Source organism: Aspergillus uvarum (genome assembly GCF_003184745.1).
Source record: "Aspergillus uvarum CBS 121591 unplaced genomic scaffold BO82scaffold_1, whole genome shotgun sequence".
NCBI classification, from domain to species: domain Eukaryota; kingdom Fungi; phylum Ascomycota; class Eurotiomycetes; order Eurotiales; family Aspergillaceae; genus Aspergillus; species Aspergillus uvarum.
Window position 1 is genome coordinate 368,555 of NW_020291298.1, and position 22,007 is coordinate 390,561.

At 54.9% G+C, this 22,007-nt stretch overlaps 4 protein-coding genes across 4 annotated transcripts; 1 reads left to right on the forward strand and 3 right to left on the reverse strand.

Annotated features, from left to right (window-relative positions):
* Positions 1 to 697: 697 nt before the first annotated feature.
* Positions 698 to 14,249, reverse strand: BO82DRAFT_408256 (acetyl-CoA synthetase-like protein; the record flags this gene model as incomplete). The annotated part of the gene is made up of 5 exons (XM_025639683.1): positions 698 to 3,714; positions 3,783 to 7,013; positions 7,079 to 9,326; positions 9,453 to 13,560; positions 13,627 to 14,249. 5 exons carry the CDS (start codon positions 14,247 to 14,249, stop codon positions 698 to 700), a joined length of 13,227 nt encoding a protein of 4,408 aa, XP_025497311.1.
* A 1,013-nt stretch (positions 14,250 to 15,262) lies between these two features.
* Positions 15,263 to 17,411, forward strand: BO82DRAFT_427895 (MFS general substrate transporter; the record flags this gene model as incomplete). The annotated part of the gene is made up of 6 exons (XM_025640395.1): positions 15,263 to 15,487; positions 15,578 to 15,663; positions 15,716 to 15,916; positions 16,034 to 16,556; positions 16,606 to 16,648; positions 16,774 to 17,411. The coding sequence occupies 6 exons, from the start codon at positions 15,263 to 15,265 to the stop codon at positions 17,409 to 17,411; spliced, it is 1,716 nt and encodes a 571-aa protein (XP_025497312.1).
* A 231-nt stretch (positions 17,412 to 17,642) lies between these two features.
* Positions 17,643 to 18,233, reverse strand: BO82DRAFT_397041 (uncharacterized protein; the record flags this gene model as incomplete). The annotated part of the gene is made up of 1 exon (XM_025638893.1): positions 17,643 to 18,233. The coding sequence occupies one exon, from the start codon at positions 18,231 to 18,233 to the stop codon at positions 17,643 to 17,645; it is 591 nt and encodes a 196-aa protein (XP_025497313.1).
* Positions 18,234 to 20,005: 1,772 nt separating this feature from the next.
* Positions 20,006 to 21,788, reverse strand: BO82DRAFT_271670 (MFS transporter; the record flags this gene model as incomplete). Its single annotated transcript, XM_025630996.1, has 3 exons — positions 20,006 to 20,332; positions 20,486 to 21,357; positions 21,419 to 21,788. 3 exons carry the CDS (start codon positions 21,786 to 21,788, stop codon positions 20,006 to 20,008), a joined length of 1,569 nt encoding a protein of 522 aa, XP_025497314.1.
* Positions 21,789 to 22,007: the final 219 nt, after the last annotated feature.

The following is a 22,007-nucleotide window of genomic DNA, read 5'->3' on the forward strand; positions in this document are numbered from 1 at the left end:
AGCCCTCCTGCTTGCACCGCATGCGCGAACTCCCCTTCGCCCCTCTTATCTGCACAGGACCCTTACAGTAGGGACACCAAATGGCGTTGGCTCGAAGGTCCGACGCTATTTCAACTGCGGCCCGGGAAGGGGGCGTGGACCGACCAAGATAGCTTAACTTACTGTTGACTTGTTGTATCATGCCCGAGTAGCCGGCTGCAGGCGGGGAGAACAAGGATTAATCGAGATCTACCTTCCCTCGGCGATGAGATGGCTCGATTCCCTGATCGCTTCACTTCCACTTCTTGTTAGACTAGGTACTATAAGTGCCGTACAAGTACATACATACATCCACAGTACCACGCCTCGTGACGGTAACCTACCACCCTGGGTGAAAGCAGACTCTCGGTATACTGTAGGTACAGCATATCCGGCAAATCCTGCGCGAGAATGGCGCGAAGAGGACCCATGTGGGCCGGGGGGGGGGGGAGGGGGAACCCACAACCCACCAATCAGAACCATACATATATACCACATAATCCACCTCCACTTGCAGAAAAAGAGGGTCGCATTAGGCTCGGTCTGAAGAAATCATCCATCGTGGACAGCGCCAGCACAATGCGGCTAGATTGGTTGAATTCCTATATACAACTGAGTCACGACTACTGCTAGACTGCCCCAACACCTTTCCCCCCCCCCCCCCCCAAATCCTTCAACGTCAATTGGTCCGCCCGTGGAGCAAGCGGGATCTCTCCCGTAACAAGTCAACTTGCGCTTCCATCGTCGGATGGTCGATGATATCCTCAGTGGACACGTCGATCGCGTGACGTCGGTACGTAAAGGCCAGACTGGAAGCCGTCCACGGGGCGGCGCTGAGCGCGTAGTACGGCAGTCTGGAGTCCCGGCCCGCTGCTCCTGGTCGTGCTGGCGATGCCCACAGGAAGGCCCACGCGCGATCAACCAGCGACCTGATTGCGTCGGTTTCAGACTCCGAATCCACTTGCGTGCTCGGGGCCAGCGGCCCTTCCAGGGTTTGTGGCGACGACGACGATGACTGCGCCGTCGCGGGGGTGGTGATGGAGAGGGGAAGCTGGGCGGGGCCGCCGCCGCCAGGAGCAATAGGGAGCGGCGCGTCCTGGTGCTCGGGGTGGCCGAGGGTCTCGAAGATGGCTCGCAGACGGGCCAGCATGCGTTCCGCCAGGGAGGGGGGCACCCGCGTCGGCGAGAAGCACAGCGTGATCTGGACGAGGTCGTCGGCCGGCTCGGGCCAGGCCAGAACCCAGACGTCCGTCGAGTCCCAATCCACCCCGTGCAGTCGCACCTCCCAGGATCCGCCGTGCGCGGCGTCCGGCATCGATTGCACCTCCTCAACGTTCTGATATTGGACCACCGAGCTGAATCGCGTCATGGGGGCCCAGTCCGTGCAGCGGCGCACGATCTCGCGCTCGCCCATCCATTCGTGCTCGAGGCTGTCGATGTGCTGCTGCTGCGTCTCGCGGAGGAGATCCACCGCCCGCTTGTTGTCGTTGCTGCGGCTGTTGGTCAGAGCGCGGAGACGCACGGGAATGATATTGACACAAGGCCCAAGGACCTGGTCGATCTCCGGATAGGCTACGCTTCGACCCGAGGTCAGGTGGCCGAAGACCACATCCGGCTGGTGGGTGAATTCGGCCAGCACCAGGGCCCAGGCCGCCTTGAGCACCGTCGCGGTCGTGATCCCCAGCGCGGAGGTGTTGCCCGCCACCGCCGGGGCTTGCAGAGTGACGTTGACGATGTTCGCATAGGACGGGCGAGACGAATCCACGATCGGGGTCATTTGCGACCCGCGCAGCAGCCCCTGCCAGTATGCCGCGGTTGCCTCGCGGTCTGTCGTCCGCTGCAGATGCTCGCACAGTTGCAGATAGGTCGGCCGGGCCGGGACAGCCCGCCCGTTGTAGATCGCCTGCAGGTCCTGGAATAGGATGTTGTCGGTCCAGGCGTCCTTGCGCGCATGCGAGTGCTGGAAGACAAACACGCTCGAGCCGTCCGGGCATTCGAGGATCGCCCCGCGGGTGCAGCGCTGGCTGAGGGTGCTTTCTTTCTGGAGATCGGCCGCGATCCATTCCCGGAGACGTTCTGGTCCGTGGGTGGTCCCCCCGGGGATGACCTCGATGGCCAGCTCCCACCTCCTGCACACCACCTGAAGAATGCACTGTTGGTATGGAAGGAATGCGGTGCGTAGAATCGGGGTCTGAGCCACCAGGGTGGAAAAGGCCGCTTGCAACCTCGCCGGCTCTATCCCCTGAGGAAAGTGGATGCTGGAGTAATGGGATGTTCCACGCGAGGCCATCGTTCCGAAGTAATAGCAATGAGACTGGAAGTCCCCCGCCTCACCCACAGCCTCGATCTGATCCAGAGAGACCCCGAGTGTTCCAGCGATCGAGTCCCGGAGCTCGGATGGCAGATCCGGAATGGGGCAGGATGAAGATGCCTTGGCCACAGCCAGTGGTGGTGGTGGTGGTGGTAGTGCGCGAACGGACGTCTGCTCCTCCTGGACGTGACAAAGGGTCGCCATGTCCGAAAGATCCTTGCTGCGGAAGATCTTCGCGACGGTGATGGAGAGACCCATCGTCCTCAGAACGCACACCAGCTTCATGGCATCAATGGAGTTACCACCCAGCTGCAGAAAGTTGTCGGAGGCATTGATCAGCTGCGTTTCAATCCCCAGGACCTCCGCCCACGCCCGCCGAACCGCGACCTCTGTTGGGCCGGTGACCTGCCTTGCCTGCGCCCCAGTAACGTGCTTGGTGATTTCCGTCAAGCTGAGACCCGAGACCAACTCACGCAGGGACTTGCGATCCCGCTTGCCCGAGACCGTCAGGGGGATCTTGCGTATACCGAGGAACAGGGTGGGCACCATCCACGACGGCAGAAGCTTCTGCAGCTTGCCCCGTATCTGGTCGGAGAAGGCCGGCTCGACACAGAGGTCCCCGTTGCTGGGAGCCGAGTCAGCGCAGAAGGCGACGAGGAACGGGTCTTTGCGATCGGTGAATCGAACAACCTCCGCGATGACGTCGACCAAAGTGCCCTCGCTCGCTTTGTGGATTGCCACCTCCACTTCGGCCAGATCCATCCTCTGGCCGCGGATCTTGACGGTGGCATCTTTCCGGCCGACGTAGCTCATCGTGCCATCTTCGTTGTAGCAACAGAGGTCGCCGGTCTTGTAGAACGGACCCTTGGCCCCCATCGCCGCGGCCCACCGAGGGGCCCTGACAAACGCCGCAGCGGTCTTCTCGGGTTCGTTGAGGTACCCGGATGCCAGCATCGGGCCCTCCAGGAGGAGCTCGCCGGTCATCCCCATCGGCCCCATCAGCTGGTGGTGATCGGACGGGCTGACAAGCCAGAGCTTCGTGGCGCCGCTGCGGCCGATATTGGTCGGGCTGCTTCCGGGCCAGAAGTGCGCCATCGACGGCCAGATTCCCCCCTCGGCGGGTCCGAAACTGTTGATTAGATGCACGCGGTGTGCCCAGGTAGCAATGATTTCACTCGTCGGGGCCTCTCCGCCGAGGATCAGGGTGTGGAGGCCCGGCACCTGCTCCGGGCGCAGCAACTTCGTGGACGAAGGAGTGAGAAAGAGCCAGTTGATGCGAAGTCGGTTCACAGCCTCGGCAAGATGGTTCATTCTCTCGTGATCCGGGACGATGCAAAGGGTGCCGCCGAAGATGAGCGTCAGGAATGTTTCCGTATTCGAGACATCTTGTAATCTATTGTTAGTACACCACGAACGCGAGCTAGCATGCAAGCAAGGGGAGTCAGGGCCATACCAAACGCATAGGCTGCGAACTGAAGCAGACGTAGCTCCGCCAGCCGGGCGAAGTCCATCGAGTCCCCCACCTCAGCAGCCAGAGTGCAAAGTGAACGGTGGCTCAACTCTACTCCCTTGGGCATTCCGGTGGACCCAGACGTAAACACCACAATGGCCGTGGTGGAGGAAGGGATGTTCTTCGGTAGCGGGGTCTGAACGTTGGGCAAACGATCAATGAAGTCGCGATCCATGACCACAATGTTGAAGCCCTCGCCCTCGAAACGTTGATGTTGAGATTCTCCCGCAATGAGCAGATCCGATCCAATAAATTGCACAATCTTGCGTAGTCTCTCGGTGGGATGCGAGGGATCGAGGGGGACGTACGCGGCGCCAGCCTTGAGGCAGGCTAGCTTGGTGATCGGGTCCATGATGGACTTGTCAAAACAGACAGGCACCTTGCTGCCGACCGTCACTCCCAGGCGGATGAGATGGCGAGCAAGCTTGGAGGTGATCTCGTGCAACTCGGCATAGGTCAGCGATCCATCCCATGCGTCAATGGCGGTTGCGGTCGGTTTCCGGACCACCGATCGAGCCACGAGGTCGTGAATCAATCCGTGAACCGCCGGGGTCAAAAGCTCGCTCTGGTTGATAGCGCGGATGAGTGCCTTTTCCTCCTCCACCAGTAACTCCAGCTCGTGGATTCTGGTGTCTTTGGCACAAGTGGTCAACTGCGTGAAGAACAGGTGAAGCTGAGAGATCATCCGCGCAGCGGTCTTCTCAGGCACTTGGTTGCTGTCGAAGGTGATCTGCACCTTCATTTCATTCGGGGCGAATTGACAGGCCACAATCAATGAGTTGGCGTAGTAATTGGAGACCGGGGAGAGTTTCTCGCTGGATTGCAGTGCGAGAACCCTCTCGTCCCAGGGCTGCGCTGCGCTCTCCATTTCAATGTCCAGAATCGAGTTGAAGTTGACCGCTTGCGCGGCTTCAGGGCTGAGCTTCCGCAGCTCGTCGAGAGATATATGCTGGAACGGTAGCAAGCGGTTCCCGTCACGCTCGAGTGTCTGAATCAGCTCCCCAAGAGATTTCCGCGGACTGCAATTCACTCGGAAGGGGATCGTAGTGACAGTGGGCCCCATGACGCTCTCGTTCTCGCCGGTTCGGCCGTTCAGAATAACGCCATAGGTCACATCTGTAGACTCAGTCAAGGAAGCCAGAACCAAACCCCACGCGGCTCGCGTGATAGTCGAAACCAGGTTTGACGGGGGCGATTGAGAAATGGCGTATCTCCCAGACACGGTTTTCTCTTCGCAAAGATGTGTCTCGCTCCTGTCCGTGAAGCCGATGGGACTGGTCTCGGATCCTGCGAGGTATTCCTTCCAGAATTTCAGGCTTTCGGCATTCTCCGAGCGCACCAGTTGTACGACCTTGCTGAATGGGACAGCCTCGTCCGACTCCCGATCCATGTAGGCATCGGTGACTTCTCTCGGAAGCTTTTCGAGTGTCCAGGCATCAAAAGCTGAATGGTGAGCAGTGATCACCACCTTCCCGGCCTCGGTGTTGGAACCGCCGGTTATCAAGCCCACTTTGAAAAGGGGTGATGGGTACGGCATCAGGTGGCGCGTCAGATCCTTCAAGTAGCTGTCTAGCGAGGGGAAAGTTGAGCACTGATCTGAGCTCATGGTTCGTCGCACCACCTGAAGGAGATCGCCGGAGGCAGCCTGCAGTATTCGGGTTCGGAATATGCTGTGTCGGTTAATGACCGTGTGCCACGCCTTGGCAAGTCTGTCCCCATCGATGCCAGGTTTGACAGAGAAGATATGGTGGCTGATGTACGCATGGGAGCTTTGTAGTGTGGCGTGCATGAACTGTGCTTGGAGAGGTGTGCAGGGATATACATCCTCAATATCAGTTTCCGACGAGAAGTCACCGTTGTTCTCTGAGAGAATGGAGGCAATCAGCTCCTTCCGATCATCCTCCGGGAGGAGCGAGGGTCTCTCCTGCAACAGGCTTTCTTGCTGAATCCGAACACGCTTGGCCATGTCTTTCAGAGCCGGATATTGAAGGATGTCGGCCACCGTCAAGTCCCCGCCGGCAGAGCCTCTCTGGCGAAGCATGGTCGCAAGCCGGATGGCCGTGATTGAATTGCCGCCCAGTGCCGTGAACTGACTATTGGCGCCAATATTAGTCGGGTCAATCTCAAGCAACTGGGACCACAATGACTGCAGCTCCTGTTCGACTCCTGGTGCCGGCGGAACCAGATTCTTGACCTGGAGGAGAGAATACGTTTCCAGGTCGTTGGACTCATCTGAGAGCCGAGCAGCATATTCCCGCAGTCGTTTCCGGTCCAGCTTGTCGGATGCAGTGTGTGGGAGCTGTGCCATGGGGATGAAATGGGTCGGAACCATGTAATTCGGGAGGAAGCCGGAGATCTCATTCACAGCCTCTCCGCATGCGTGGCGGAATTCATCAGTCATCTCAGCCACTGCCATGATCCCTTGCTCGTTACTTGAACTGACCTTCACAAAGGCGAGCAGGACCTGTGTCTTGGATGGAAGGGTGGCAACATCGACCGCTGCCTCCTTGCCGAGGGACTTGACCAGATGATGTTCAACCTCTGCTGTTTCCAGGCGTTGCCCACGAAGCTTCACCTGAGAGTCAACCCGTCCGAGAATCCAAAGACTCCCATCCTGGGTGAACTGACACAGGTCTCCGGTTCTGTATATAAGGCCGTCTTCGATCCCCTCTAGGCATGGGGGTGCGGGGACAAAAGCTGCATTGGTGGCCGTCTCGTTGTGAAGGTAGCCCTGGGCTAGTTGCCGTCCCGCCACAACGAGCTCACCCACCGCGCCCCGAGGCAGAGGATTTTGGACGTTGTTGGGGTCCATGATCCAGGCTCGCGTATTGATGGGGAAGCCAATGTTCCTTGGGTCTTGATCCCCGCGTTCGACCACGGCCATGGTGGAGAAGAACGTGTTCTCTGCAGGTCCATACCCATTGATCAAGGTCAGATGGCTTTCAGACCATCTTTCATAGATCTCCCGGGATGGAAGTTCTCCAACCATGACTATGGACTCTAATGTGGGAACAGAAGAGGGATCATCGAGTGTCTTGAGCGCTGATGGGGTCGAGAAGAGCCAATTGATCTTCCACCGGCCGATCAGCTCAGCCAGGTGAGAACGGTCTTTGTTGGTCAGAAACAATGTTCCACCGGCGATGAGAGTGACCAGGATCTCGAATGCATGGATGTCTAGATACGCAGTGAGTATGATTCCGGCTCATGTAGGGGTTAATTTGCCTGGGTGCAACACATACCAAACGCCCATGCTGCGTTGCAAAGAACGCGGCTGTTGCGTGTAATGCGGAGTTGTGGGCCGAATAGTCTGGCGTGCGAGGTGATGGCGTCATGAGAAAGGACAATCGCCTTGGGCCTCCCAGTGCTCCCTGATGTAAAGACGATGACTGCGGCGCTGTCGGCGGAGCATGTTCGACGGTCAAGCTTCTTGCTGCTCCACTCGAGGGTCTCGAGCGAGGCCAAGAAGGAATGATCAATCACCTGCAAGGTCGCCGTGACTCCCAACAACCTGTCACTCAGCACTGAAGATACAAGGCATATTTGGGCTTTGACCTGCTGCACCATATCGCGGAGACGCTCGGCAGGGTGAGTAGGGTCCAGAGCAGTATACGCGTACCCGGCCTTCAAGACAGCGAGAATGGCAATGATCGCATTCAAGGACTTCTCAAATAGCAACGGAACCACGATAGTATCCCCTTCCAGGTGAAGTGATTGAAGATACCGAGCCAGGTTGGTACTTTTGCTGTCCAATTCGGCGAAGGTCATGGTTCCCTCCCAAGAAACCAGAGCTTGTTTCTGTCCCATGTATGAAGGGCCCTGAAAAATGAGATCGCATATCAACGAGGGGTTTACCGTGGGGTCATTGGATTTCAAGTGACCTGCCTCCGCTTGTTCTTCCTTACCAACAACTGGACATGGGCGCAAATCCACCAGTGTCTCGTCTGGCTGGGCGTAGAAGATCTGCGTCGTCAAACTGGCAACGGTTGTCAGGACAGAGCTCATGATTCTCGATGGGATCCGGGTGCTGTCGTAGATAGCCTCGAAGTCCACTCCACCTTTGGTGATTTTCACCTCCAGGACAAGATCGTTGGTGTAGTAATCCGCCGTCTGGGCACTCAAGGTCTGAGGCTCGGTGGATACAAACATGGAGTCGAACTCGGACCGGTCAAAGTCATCTGGCTGGATTACAAGGATACTCGAGGCATCCAACGACTGCGAAATATACTTCTCGATGTTCTGCAACCCGGTTTGCTCGAAAGGAATCATTTCGGCGGCTTGCAGCCTGATAGACTCCAAGAACTCTCGGACTGTCCAATTCCTGTTGATCTGGCATCGGATCGGTACAGTCGTGACTGTAGGGGCGTTGAGAGACCATATCCCGTCTACAAACGCATTCCTACCAGAGAGCATCTCAGCGAAAACCAGATCTTCCGAGAACGTAAATGTGCTGATGGTGAGCGCCCACGCAGCTCGAAGGACGAGAGGAATAGTCACTCCCAGTTCACTAACAGCATTCGACTGGTTGGACGGGAGATCGAGATGGTGAAAGAGATGATTCTCAACGCGGGGCTGAGCAGTGCATGGTGCTCGGATCAGGAAGTCGGTCGAGGGACTGCCTGACAGCTGCGCTCTCCAGTAAGAGGCCTCTTTCCCTTTGTCTCTCTCGGACAGATAAGCCATAAATGGAGCGAATGAAGACACTTCTTGCGATGACTCGGGATACATGTAAAGGCCGACCACCTGCTGCTGTATCTGTACCAGACTAAACCCGTCGAAAACAGCATGGTGAAGCAGCAGCGTGAGGGACGCCCGGGGTTCAGCCGAGATCTCGAACCGAAACAGCGGCGTTCCGTATGTCATCGCGGTCCGCGAGCCAGTCGCAGATATATTAGAGGGGGACGTCGACCGGGTCACCAGCTGTAGGGAACCCAGCACTGGATCAAGAAGGATTCGAGTCCGAAGAATGGGATTTGCTTTCACCACGCGATTCCAGGCCGATCGTAGTCTCCCAATGTCAATGTTTTCCTGCAATACATACTCGAACTGTGCGACATATGCACCGGGCTGTTTCGCACCGAGGGCCATCATACCTTCCTGCGTCGGAGTACAGGGGTATATGTCCTCAATATCCTCCTCGCTGAGATCAATCCATTGTCTCTGCAAGATTTCCGACACGGCGGTCCCAGAGGGTAGGAGACTCAATGGTGGCAATTTCACCGGGCCATGGCCCTCACTGGTGGACGAGAGATGCTGAGCCATTTCGACAAGAGAGGGCGTACGGAAGATCTCTGAGACAGACAATTCGATCTGCCTTCCTCGAGCAGTAGCTGAGAGACGCATCGCAGTTAGAGAGTCTCCTCCGGATCGGAAGAAGTTGGATTTGGCGTGCAACGTGCGTGGATCCAGGTGGAGTACTTTCGCCCAAAGCGATGCGAGAAGAATCTCTTCCTTCGTCTTCAATGGTTTGGCATCAGTATCTTTGAGTTCCTGTAGGCGGTATGCCGCAATTTAATCCTGTGTGAGGTTCTTCAAAGTGTCACGCAAAGTCTGTCGATCCACTTTGCCGGAGCGAGTCATGGGGATGGTGGTCACCGGAATATAGATGCGTGGTACCATATAACTCGGGATCTTATCTAGTAAACTCTTCTCGCATCGTTTGATGAGATCCCCCAGTTCTTGGGTGATTGGCAGGACAGAGAATTCATGTAGGGATTGATCGAGACGTAGGAATGCAAGCAATGTTGGGGATTGATCCGCCAAGCTCACAAAATCAGCAACAACGTCAAGAGCTCCAGAAGCTTGCTGCACATGCGTAGCGACCTCCAGAAGTTCAACACGTTGCCCACGGATCTTGACCTGCGCATCCTTCCGACCTACAAATATAAGACTTTCGCCGGTGGTTGAGAATCGGACCAGATCGCCGGTTTTGTAAAAACGAGCTTCTGTGGGGGCCCATGCAACATCGGTCACAAACGCGCGAGCAGTCTGATGCCCGTCTTCAAAGTAGCCACGAGCCATATTTGGGCCTTCGACGAGGAGTTCGCCGACAGCCCCTCGGGGCAGGAGAATATGGTGGTTCTGGGAGTGTACGACCCATGCCCGCCCACAGGGTAAAATCCCGATGTCGTTGATTTCTCCATCAGCCACAATGGGGTTTTTGACACTCGTCACAATGGCTGTTTCCGTAGGACCATAGGTGTTGATCAGGGTGACATCGGTGTCCGCCCATTTCGCTACCAGTGTCGGCGAGCTCAATGCCTCCCCGCCAAGAATCAAAGTTCGGAGACTTGGTACGGTGGCAGGATCCAGTGTGCTCTCAAGAGACGGGGTGATATCAAGAGTATTAGCCCCCAGGCGAGTGAATGAGCCAGTTAGATCATCGCGACGCTCACTCTCTCCCGCCACGCAAACACATCCACCAGTGATTAAGGTAGTAAAAATATCTTCGATGCTTGTGTCAAAGCCATACGATGCGAATTGATACACCCGAGAGCCGGGTCCTCGCTCAATGTGAGGTGCTCGAGTTAGGGCACCGACACAGTATGCTGCGTGCTCAACTTCCACTCCCTTTGGCTCACCTGTAGAACCTGACGTAAACATAATGTAAGCTAGGGAACTGGAGCTGACCTCTGGGAGTGCTGCCTGCGCAGGCTTCCTGTGCAATGTTGGTAGGTGACTGGGGCAAATGAGGCAACGCCCGGTATTCTGGAACAATGTAGCTTGTTCTGCTGGTGCGAGAATCACCGTGGGTTGGACACGCTGAATTATCCGTTGCAGACGGTCTGGTGGATTGGAGGCATCCAAAGGTAAAAACGTGGCACCGGACTTGAGTACAGCCAACATTGAGACGATGACCCAGGGCGACTTTGGAGAACAGATCGGTACAATAGAGGAGGAATCAATACCGGCCTCAAGCAATGCGTATGCAGCATCTGTCGATAGTCTATCCAGAGTTTCGTAGTCCCAGGAGACGTCCGTAGAGTTGACACTCGGTGCTGTAGGTTGTGATTGCACTTGACCGTAGAACTTGGTATGAATGCAGCTTGAGCCTAATTCATATAGAGAGAGACGACCCTCATGTGGAATGTCAAGATCGGCTTTGGTGAAAGGGTTGAAACTGGTCACAGATGTCTCGGGGTTTGTCGAAAGAAGATGCTCGAGTATCTTCGACTTTTGCCTGAGAAGTGACAGTGCCAACCGGTGCGGTATTGCGTCTGTCTGGTAGGTCAGAACCAACTCGACGCCGCCATTGAGCTCTTTGCATTCCATGACAAGTGGGTATGACTCTATCGTCTCATCCAGGCTGTCAATCCGGGTAACAGAGTCCAGTTCAGAAGCCGGCTGGGCGGGTTGAATGATGAGCAGAGAGTGAAACCGACAGGCTTCTTCCATGTTCGCACTGCATTTTCGTATTCCCAAAAGCCCAATGTGGTCTTGGGCTGCCATCCTGATGGAATCAGACTGCACCCCACTCAAAATATCCGAAATGCTGCTATCACCCGTGAACTGAATTCGGTACGGGACGGTGGTGATCGTTGGTCCAACGACGGAGAGCACACCCGGCATCGAAGAAGATCGGCCCCAGTTTGTACAGCCAAAGACTACATCGGAAGAATTGGAGTACATTCCAATGAGGTAGGCCCATGCTGTCTTCAGGTATGATGCAAGGGTAAAGGGCCGATTGGCGCTATTTAATGGAGCCGCGAGTCGTAAAGTCTTGGAACCTGATCCAGTATCGCGAGGCCAATGCGAGGCTGGTGCACCATCAAGATACTCTGCCCACCACCTCCTCGCTTCATCCTTGGGAAGCGAGGCCTGGTGCTCAATGAAGCTCTTGAAGGGGACAATGCTGGTTGGGGCCGACGGGTTCTGGTAGATCGCAGCCACCCGATTGAATATCAAAGAGATGGATACTCCATCAATGAGACTGTGGTGAACATTCCACACAATGAAGATCTTCCCATCACTCTCTCGAATAGCGAGCTGTGATAACGGACTTCCATACGACGAGATGCTCTTTGCATCAAACCCTGTGCCAACACTGCGATCACTTTTCCAGGTCACCTTTTCGTCAATCACGGCCTGGAGGGCCAGATCTCGGTCAGATAAGTAGACTAATCGCGTTCGAAGGATTTCTAGCTCATCATAGATCTGTTCCCAAGCTCCCTTGATCCGAGCTAGGTCAACGGTTGGCAGAGCCTCCATGCAATACGTCGAGACGTAATTGTCCTGGGAGCTTTGACTTAAAGCTATCAGATCTTCCTGCAGAGGTGTCACCGGGTATAGGTCCAGAACTCGCTCTGGACTGACATTACAGAGAGTAGCAGCTTCGGCGATTACCTCTGACAGGCTTGCAGGATCGATCAGACTGAATGGTGCAGAGATAGTGGATAGGTCTGACTCAGTCTCGGAGAGTGATGTCGACCAGAGGCTGGGAGTTTCAATCCCAGCAGAATCATCATCATCGTCGTCGTCATCATCGCATGACATCACAGGGAGCTTAGAGCATACCGCAGCCATTTCACTCAATTTGGATAGTTCCAAGATCGAGCCAAAAGACAGATTCAGTCGTTCAGCACGCGCAGCACCGACCAGCTCCATGGCACTCAGCGAGCTGCCTCCGAGCCGCACAAAATCGCTTTGCGGTCCAATAGAGCTCTCGTTTAATTTCAGAACTCTGGCCCACAGGCTGCGGAGGAGTAACTCATTCGTCGTCATGGATGCATCGGAGCTAGATTTATCATCTTTTCCAATTTGCATTTGTTCTTGCTCATACGCTGCGAACACTTGACGCAACGACTTCACGTCCGCCTTGCCATTGAGGGTAAGCGGCAGTTTTTCAATGGAAAGGAAATGACTTGGGACCATATAAGACGGCAAGATCGCTGCCACAGCTCTTCTGATGGATTCGATCTCCTTTTGGATGGGCTCCGAACATGGCAGCCCAGAGGCAGCCGCGAAGCTCTTCTTGAATTCCACGAATGCCGTCAGACTTTCCCGCGGTCGAAGGGCTGTTCGCCCGCTGTACAGCACCTTCACACGAGCCAGAGAATCCGACGCTTGTATGATAGTGGTCTCGATCTCTCCGAGCTCCACTCGTTGGCCTCGGACCTTCACCTGGTCGTCGGATCGTCCGATGAAGTTATAGGACCCATCGGCGTTTTGTCGAATCAAGTCGCCGGTTCGATATACGCGACGCGGATGCGAGGCCACATTGTCTCGGGGAAGCCACGGGGGCTCAACGAGGAAGGACTTTGCAGTGGCTTCCGGATTCTTGAGATAGCCTCTGGCCACAATGCGACCCTCGATCACCAGCTCGCCAATCTCTCCCGGAGCAACCAAGACCGTGGGGTCCTGCGGTTTGGTCACCCAAAGTCGCCCGCCGATTGGAAAACCAACATTGGCAGGGTCGGAGTCCTTGGTACAGGGCAAGCTCCCCATGCAGTAGACCGAGCACTCTGCCGGGCCTGTGCAGATGATCAGATCTACTGACTCGGCCCAGTTCTGGATGTTCTGATGTGTGGCTGCTTCACCTCCAAGCAGCAAAGTCCGAAGCGATGTTACGGAGGCTGGATTGACCGTCGCGGCCACTGAGGGAGTCAAGAACGCCCAGTTGGCCTGAAGTCGTGTGAGAGTATCACTCAAATTCTCCAGTCGCTCCGCTTCGGAGGGGGTACAGATACATGCCCCGCGCATCAAGGAGAAGAAAATGTCCGCCACGCTGACATCTATACATCACATGAATCAGCCCCACCCAGTCCCCACCTCTAGCCTGAAAGATACTCACCGAATGTATAGGACGCAAATTGGAACAGGGTTGATCCCCCATTTCGAGCCATGAGCAGCAGAGCAGGTGCAGAGGGAGCCATGCTCCACAACAATTCCTTTCGGCTCTCCTGTGCTTCCGGATGTGAACAAAATATACGCTGCATTCTCAGGGGTAATCATGGGAAGCAGGTCCTTGGATGGAAGGGGTGGTAACGCGGTCACTGTGTCACGAGTGATGTTAATCAGGTCTGCCTCTCGAACCCCCTGCAATCTTCCATCGGTCACGTTGGTCAAGATGATGGACGCGCCGCATTGTCGAACGATGCTGCTAGTTCGCTCGACTGGATAGCTCGGGCTGATGTTTGCACAGGCTCCGCCGGCCTTCATGACTGCAAGCATGGCAACAATGGCCCATGCCGACTTTTCAAAAACCAGGGGAACCACAACTTCGGGGCCGACGTTTCGTGCCTGGAGCATCAACGCGACGCGATTGGAGTAATCGTCCAATTGCCGGTATGAGAGGGAGGCATCATGGGATGCGATTGCTGGTGCATCGGGAGTTCGGGTAGCTTGCCGGTGGAAGGCATAGTGCACGCAATCATTCACTAGTGGTGGATCGGGCTGCTGGCAGGAACCAAGCATTGTGACGGCCATGACTATCGGAATTCTGGATTCACAGCAGCTGGGGAGAAACTTGTACTTGCCCGGAGAGGAAGTTTGAATGAGTTTGATTGATAAAGTCACCGGCTTTACCACTCTACGTCCAAAGTGAATGTTATATGTCTCGGTTGTCCACATCGCTGATGCTGATACCATGGGAGAGCGATTAGACGTGATGCAAAGTACCTCTCCGTCAGCCACTCTCAGAGCCGGAATAAGCAAGCAAGCAAGCAGCTTCAGGAGATGATCAGAAAATACTTGTGGAGCAAGTATTCTTACTCTGTCCGGTGATTTGCGGCTACGACACAACCCTTTAGTTGCAGCGAATCAAAGTGGAAATGGATCCTCGTACGGTCTACGTGGAACGAAAAACGACAAAGCTGACCGCATCATCCAGTCCAGGCTTCTGTATTCAAAGATGTCTATGGAACAAGATGAGGCTGACTCTTCTAGGGCTGGAATGTTGTCCGACCTGGTGGGGGGTGGATTACTCAGCCATCTATATCGAACAAATAATCCAGTCTGTAATCCATTGGGTCGATTCAGCCATGGCTTACGTGATTTAATCCAGATCGCAGAGTCAAACTCGCCTAAGGTCTCTCACCGTACGCACATTTGGGTGAGCTTGAGAATTTGGATTATTCGGGTGGCTGACCTTGAAAGCTACCCTGTCGTGATGGAAGACCACGCAATGTGATCCATGTAGTTTACTATTTGACGAAAGCGTGGCAACTGATGCCCGCCTGCCCACAGCTTGTTTCCTGACTTCTGACTCTGTTGGTAGTCAAGTCATCACCCAGCTGTCCCTATGCGATCAGATAGACATCTGCGAGATCAAGCGGGCTGTGATCTTTCCATGTAACCCGCACCTCACTTCCCTCCTTCCTGACCTGCTCAGCTCAGATAACTCGCTGTCCTAGACGCCTCTTTTCCCACCAGAAGTTCGTACTCCGGCAACCCAGTGACGGCATCTAAAACACTTTAATATCCCCAATATGGAGATGCCTCATGAGGCCATGAACATGACGCCGACGAAGGCCCCTTGCTCATTTGCCAGGGAATCAGGGGGAGTGACGAACAATAGCCCTACACTGTCGATAGATGCGGGGTTCGGCGCAACGCAGACATCTAGCGTCCAAGATAGGCCAAGCTCCCCAGCCTCATGGCGCTTTGCCATCATGATGCTCTGTGCCGGCTCCGCTGTATTTCTAATCGGATATGTAAGTTGTGGGTGGGCTCCGAAGACGTAGTTCCGTGAGAAGAACCCCCGGCTAACCATCATCATCAACGCTCGCCTCATGATCTACAAGGACAGTAACTGCGTTGCTACAATAATTCCCGTGTTGGTTGAAGATTTCCATGCCACCGAGGACATGGTATGGTATAGCTCGGCATAGTGAGTGCCGACTTGCTCGGTTCTGGTGAACAATCCGGCTGATGCTCTCAAGCCTGATGACCTCGGCCGCATCGGTCCTGAGTCTCGGGAAGATGTACAATCTCTATCCCTTCAAGATCATCTTCACCATCATGCTGACGATCTTCCTGGTGGGATCCGTTATCTGTACCGTGGCGCAGAATTCTGTGACCTTCATTGTGGGACGTGCGATCACCGGCATGGCCAGTGCCGGGATTCTCTCAGGCATGAACATGTAAGATCTTTTTACACAAACAACCACACACACACACACACACACACACACACACATGCACACGCACGCACACACAACCAGTGCATAAGATGCTAATGACAATCCAATGTGGGGCAGACTAGTGTCGCGCATCTGCTCGCTTGAAAGACGACCCTTCTGGCAAGGGGTGGTGGGGATGGCGGAGTGCGTCGCCATCTGCGCCGGCCCCCTGATCGGGGGCGTTCTGGCCGAGTACGGAGGCTGGCGGTCCTGTTTCTATGTCACCATCCCCATCGCGGTCATCAGTCTCATCCTGGTGTTGGTGCTCTTTCAGGACATCGAAACCCCGCCGGACGCCCATCTCCCCGTCTCGGAGAAACTGTCCCGCTGCGACCCGCTGGGCGTGGCACTGCTCGTCCCCACGATCGTCTGCCTCATTCTCGCCCTCGACTGGGCGGGCACGTACTACGACTGGGCCAACCTCCACGTGCTGCTCCCTCTTGTCCTGGCCGTCTGCTTGGCCGGCGCGTTTGTGGCCTGTCAGGTGTGGCGAGGCCCTAAGGCCACGCTGCAGCTCGGATTGCTGCGTTCGCGGACCACCTTCGCGTGCATCCTCTACTCGGGCTTTATGGCAGCGAGCCTTTACATCATCGCCTACTACGTGAGTAGACCCTAAGGCCGCTGGGGACCACCAGACTAACGAGTTGTAGATTCCACTCTGGTTCCAAACCGCGCGAGAAAAGAGCACTCTAGGTAAGTCCGTGGCCGCGTAGGCGCCCAAGTCCCCCGATTCTATACCTCCATCACGGATGGATCTGAGCCGGATCCCAAAACCAAACCGCAAAAATGAAAGAGATAAAAAGCTTATCAAGACTTAGAATCTGGTATCTCGACCCTCCCGATGGTCCTGGGCCTCTCGGGCTCGCTCTTCCTCTCGGGCTCCATCACCTCGTACATCGGCTACTACACGCCGGCGCTGATCCTGGGCAGCTGCCTCCTGACGGTGGGGACGGGCCTTCTCACCACACTGACGCTCGACACCCCGACGGCGCGGTGGGTGATCTACCAGGCCATCTACGGGATCGGCTGCGGCCTCGGCTGGCAGGCGCCGTACATCGCGGTGCAGACGGTGCTGCAGTCGAGCACCGACGCGATCACGCTCGGGATCGTGCTGGTCGTTTTCGCCTTCACCGTCGGCGGGATCGTGGCTCTGGCCGTAGGCCAGAACATCTACCTGACGCGCCTGGTGCGGCGGCTGCGCCCGATCGACGCGCGGATCATCATCACCACCGAGCAAGTCAATCGCCTGGGCATGCGGGGCCTGATGCAGTTGCTGGGTCCGTCGGCCGAGCCCCGGATTTTGCAGGCGTACAATGATGCGGTGGTCGATGTGCTCTACAGCGCGGTCGCCGTCGCGGGGGCCTCGCTTCTGTGTGCGTTGTGCGTGGAGGTGAGGAGCGTAAGGGAGAAGAAGGATCACAAGGAAGGGGAGAATCTGGAAACAGGATCGGACTGAGTGAAGTGAAGTGAGAGGGAATCGCCCTCGCTATTCTATCAGACTGCGAATCACACCTGGTTATGTTCGGCTTTCCCTGGAAGACTGCCTAGTAGCTCAGAGCCTTATACAAGTAAGGAGCTATAAGAAGCCGCGGAAGAGGAACAGACAGACATAAAAGCAAAATCCAAGCCCTAGTTTCCTCCCCACATCACCCCGAAAGGGAGTGTTACACGCGGTAGACACAAATATTCATCCCCCAGCTCTGTCCCCACAGACATTATTCGTGTACGCCACGGTGCCCGTGCATCCCATGCCGACGGCGAAATTAAAGATGGCCATGAAGACTCCGCAGAGCACCCCGGGGTAGCCGTGGGCGATGGCGGCGCCGAGGCCGAAGGAGTCGGTGGCCATTGCGATTATGGCGAGGAGGAGGACGGGGAGACGGGATTCCGGGGCAGCATGCGTGGGTACGGTTTCATCGGGAAGGTTGGAATTGTCGCTAGTGGCATTTGCTGAGGAAGGAGAGGGGGGCAGAGCCCGATTGCACCAGTCGCACAGCCATCGCCCCAGCATTGTCCCCAGCGCGGAGCCGATCAATGGAGCCACCCCCGTCAGGTTGCCTCCGGCGACGGTGCTCATGTTGCAGGGCGGCGCGGTGAAGATCTGCGATGCCACGGCACCTACTAGTATCGTCCAGGTGAAAGTCACGGACCACATGATGCAGCCCCAGATGACGATGGGGTGCAGGAGGAGGGCCAGGGGTGAGAGGAGGGATGTCCCCAGGGTTTCGAGCTGGTTGGTGGGTCGTCGCGGGGGTTGGGGGAGGGTATGTGTGGACATGCAGATACAGGGGAGCTTGTGATTGTTGCTTCCTCGAGTTTCTCCGTATTTGACGTGGATGTTGTCAATGTGTCATCTGCCTCGTCATCCCGGTCCGAAGGGATCGACGTCTCTGGGAAACAGAACACCGCCGCCCCGAGCAGCAGGCCAAAAAGAATGACCTCCAGCCAGAAGCTTCAGCGCCAGGACAACCCCAAAATGATATATCCGCTGATTATCGGGGCCAGATTGACGGAGACGATGACGGCAAAATTCCAGAGCCCGACGCGCAGGCCCCGTTCGTGCACGCGGAAGACCTCGTTAATGGACAATGTTCCGGCTAGCGCAAAGAACCCTTCCATGCCTAGTCCTGTTGGTCATAGAGGATCTCAATATGTCGGTATCGTAGAGAGGTTCTTGGATATTGGGGCAGACCTTGGAACACGCGGGATGCGATCAACGAGGAGTACGACTTCGCAACTGCAGCCCACCAGCATGAAATCAGGACCAAAAGCGTGGTGAATAAGTACACTGGTCGTCTGCCGAAGCGTGACGGAGGTTGGATATGTTTCGTCGGCACGCTGGATGCGACTGGGAACCTGTACAGAAGCCTTGGAAGTTTCAAACCAGACGATTAGCGCTTGTTGTCGAGGCCTCCCCGAGAAAGAATTTAGTTTAGTATATCTACCCCTTCTGCGTATTTTAACTTTAGTATGTTTAAATATTATAAAGTTATTAGAAGTAAATAAGTTTTGCAAAGCTGCTTAGCTTTAAAGATATTGAAATACCTATAAATACTACACATCCTGTAAAAGCTTGTTCAGTATTATATTTATTTTATATTCATATCTATAAAAAGAATCTGGAGTCACTTTCTACTACTACTATTTTTTTTGTATTAAAAACTAAATTATCTACAACCTATCAGTTAAATTTGTTATTATAGAATAGAGCATATATCTAAATGTGGAGCTACAAAAGTGAGATGATACAGCTGGGCAAGAATTCTATTCTTCGAGTAAAAAGAAAGGAGGAAGGCCCTCCGGGCCTTTATTTTATACTATATATATATATAGCTGCTTAGGTGTTTAAAATATTTAAACTAACTTATCTAATAGATTAAACTTTTATGTATAAAACAGCTGGTCTAATAACTGTTACCAGCCTAACAGGGGCTACTAAAATAATTTCCTACCGGGCGGCGGGGTTCTGCCTGTCCAGCGAAGCGCCGGTCTCAGCCATCCCACACGTGATCTTGCACACAGTGAGGACCCTTATTCCGCCGCCGTCCGACCCCAGTGATCTCGCCTCGTGCTCCTGGCAAGGTGATGTTGAGGCGGAAATATCTGAACGGTTTCTCTATCTGGGGATGAGATGAAGTTGGGCTTTAACTTGTGTGTACATGGATGACTCCCATATTGCGTGGCACCTCATCCTCCCAGGGGGGTGGTGGAAGTCATACATTTCGGGCGTCTTTGTTGACGATTCTGCTTTCCTGAGTGTCTATAAATATTTATCTCAGCCTTCGGCCGGCAGTCCTCTCTTGCTTTTTAGTAAGTCCTCCAGCTCTAAGCCTGGGTTTCGAATAAGTGACCTGCGCAGAGTCAAACAACGCCAACCTTGACTATTCGCTCTGTCGTACTTCAAGTATCATGTGGTCATCGAGCCTCCTCTCTGATTACAAACTTCCTGTGTGTCGCTGCTATGCTTTCCTTGACTGTTCACAGTCACGAGCTTGCCATCGTGTTTGGAATGGAAACACATTCAACGCCTCAGCCCGTTGGACCTGCAACCTAATCATGAACCACGGCATGGGGACTGACCCGCCGGATGTGGTGGCCAAAGAAATAGAAGATGTACGGAATAAAGGCCATGGCGGCGCTGATCGCCCCCAAGATGGTTAAGGTATAGTGGACGCCGATGCTGGAGTAGATCGGGCTTCCGGCAACGGTGATGCCGCCGGACGCCAGGTACCGGGGCATGACAAGCATGGCGAAGGCGGACGCCGCGCCCGCCTCGTACGCATCGATCACATATAGATGCGCACTGACGAAGACGGTTGTGATGCCGAACCCGAAGACCGCAGACGCGATGATGGGAGACCAGACACTGATATGAGGCTAGAAAACCAGGTGCGATCATCAGTAACCCATTATCAGGTATGCATATATATCGAGAGCGAGAAAGAGAGAGAAAGAGAGAGAAAGAGAGAGAGGGAGAGAGAGAGAGAGAGAGAGAGAGAGAGAGATCTCAGTGGGAAGTAGGTGACTTACGTAACTAGTCCAGCCCATCCAGAAGAGACTGATTGGGATGGCTGGGGCGCCTCCAAGCATAGCGTACCACAGTCGTGTCTCCGGGCGGATGCGGCCCAGGGCTTCTTGTTGTTTCTTCGAAATGTGCCAGACAAACGGGACCTGGAAGAGGATGAACATCGAACCGATAAACATAGCAATCCACGTCACGTTGTTCATCCCTTCGGAAAAGTGATAGATATCCTCGAAAATAAATCGGTACCCCTCGAGGAATAAGAATAGAATGATATAGATTGCGATCAGGTAGAGGGAGGTCAGTACAATAATCGGTTCGGTGATAATCCAGGCGAAGGGTCGGGAGGTCGCAATCTTCAGTCGTTGTCCCAGGGAGATCTCGCGTACTTCGGCTGGTCCTCTCCAATGCGGCTGCCCAGAGTATTTGCGCAGCGCGGCGGCTTTCCACGTCAAGAGGGTATCCTGGTGCGTCTCCTGCTGGAACAAGATCATAACCACAAACATTAACCCCCCGAAGATCAGCATGATCCATTCCAGCCACCGAAATCCGATGGTGGTGGGGATATAACTTCCTATGACCTGTCCGATCATCGGGCCATTGAACGCGGGAATTGTGTAGATGACGAAGCCGTATGTCTTCTGCAGCGGATCCCACAGGTCGGCGACGGTCCCGCCGACGCAGGTGAGAGGAGTCGCTGCGAACAGCCCCGCCAAAAAGCGGAAAATGAGATGACTCTGAATATTAGGTGCCAGACCGGCCGCCATAATCCAGATCAGAAAGACAAGCATCGTCACGATATACACCATATTCCGGCCGAAGGTCTCGGAGAACGGCCCGGATATGAAGGAGCCGAGGCCGAGGCCGATCATGAAGAGGCCTGGTATCTTGTGTCAGTGACCAGCTGCGAAGAGTAGGACGAGGATGAGCCGGAAGCATACCAGTTACCAATGAGCCGACCACCTTCGAGACACCCCAGTGTTCACTAATCTGCGGCACCCCGGCGGAATCTATGGCGGAGGCTGCTGTACACGAAAGCCCAACCAAGGCGACTAGAACTGTCATCCAGGCCTTCCGGCGCGGACTGTACTGGCGTGGACTCAGGTGTATATCATAGTCATCCCAGCCGACCACGACAGTCTGCGACTCTGGGGCCGGGGCTTGGTCTTTCTCGGTGGGATCTGTCACACCGGAGGAGTTGTCCGGAGATTTGTCCCCCGCATCCCATGTACCTTCCTCTTCTCTTGAAGGTGCATCATACTGGCGCTGGACAGCTTGGTGGATTCTTCGATACTGTAAGTAGGACTGCATGCTTGGAGCGCTGTGAGAGAGGTAGGTGACTCTGATGAGACCCAGCCAGATACCATGCTTGGATTGTCATTCCCATTTTTTTCTAAGCCTGGGAGTGAGCTGGCACATATAGTCTGTCGATGGCTTACTAAAATTCGAGACTCAGGTCAAGCCATGGGCGGGCCTGTCGTACAATAGAATCGGTCAAGCGGACATGTAATCCATGACACCTTACCTATT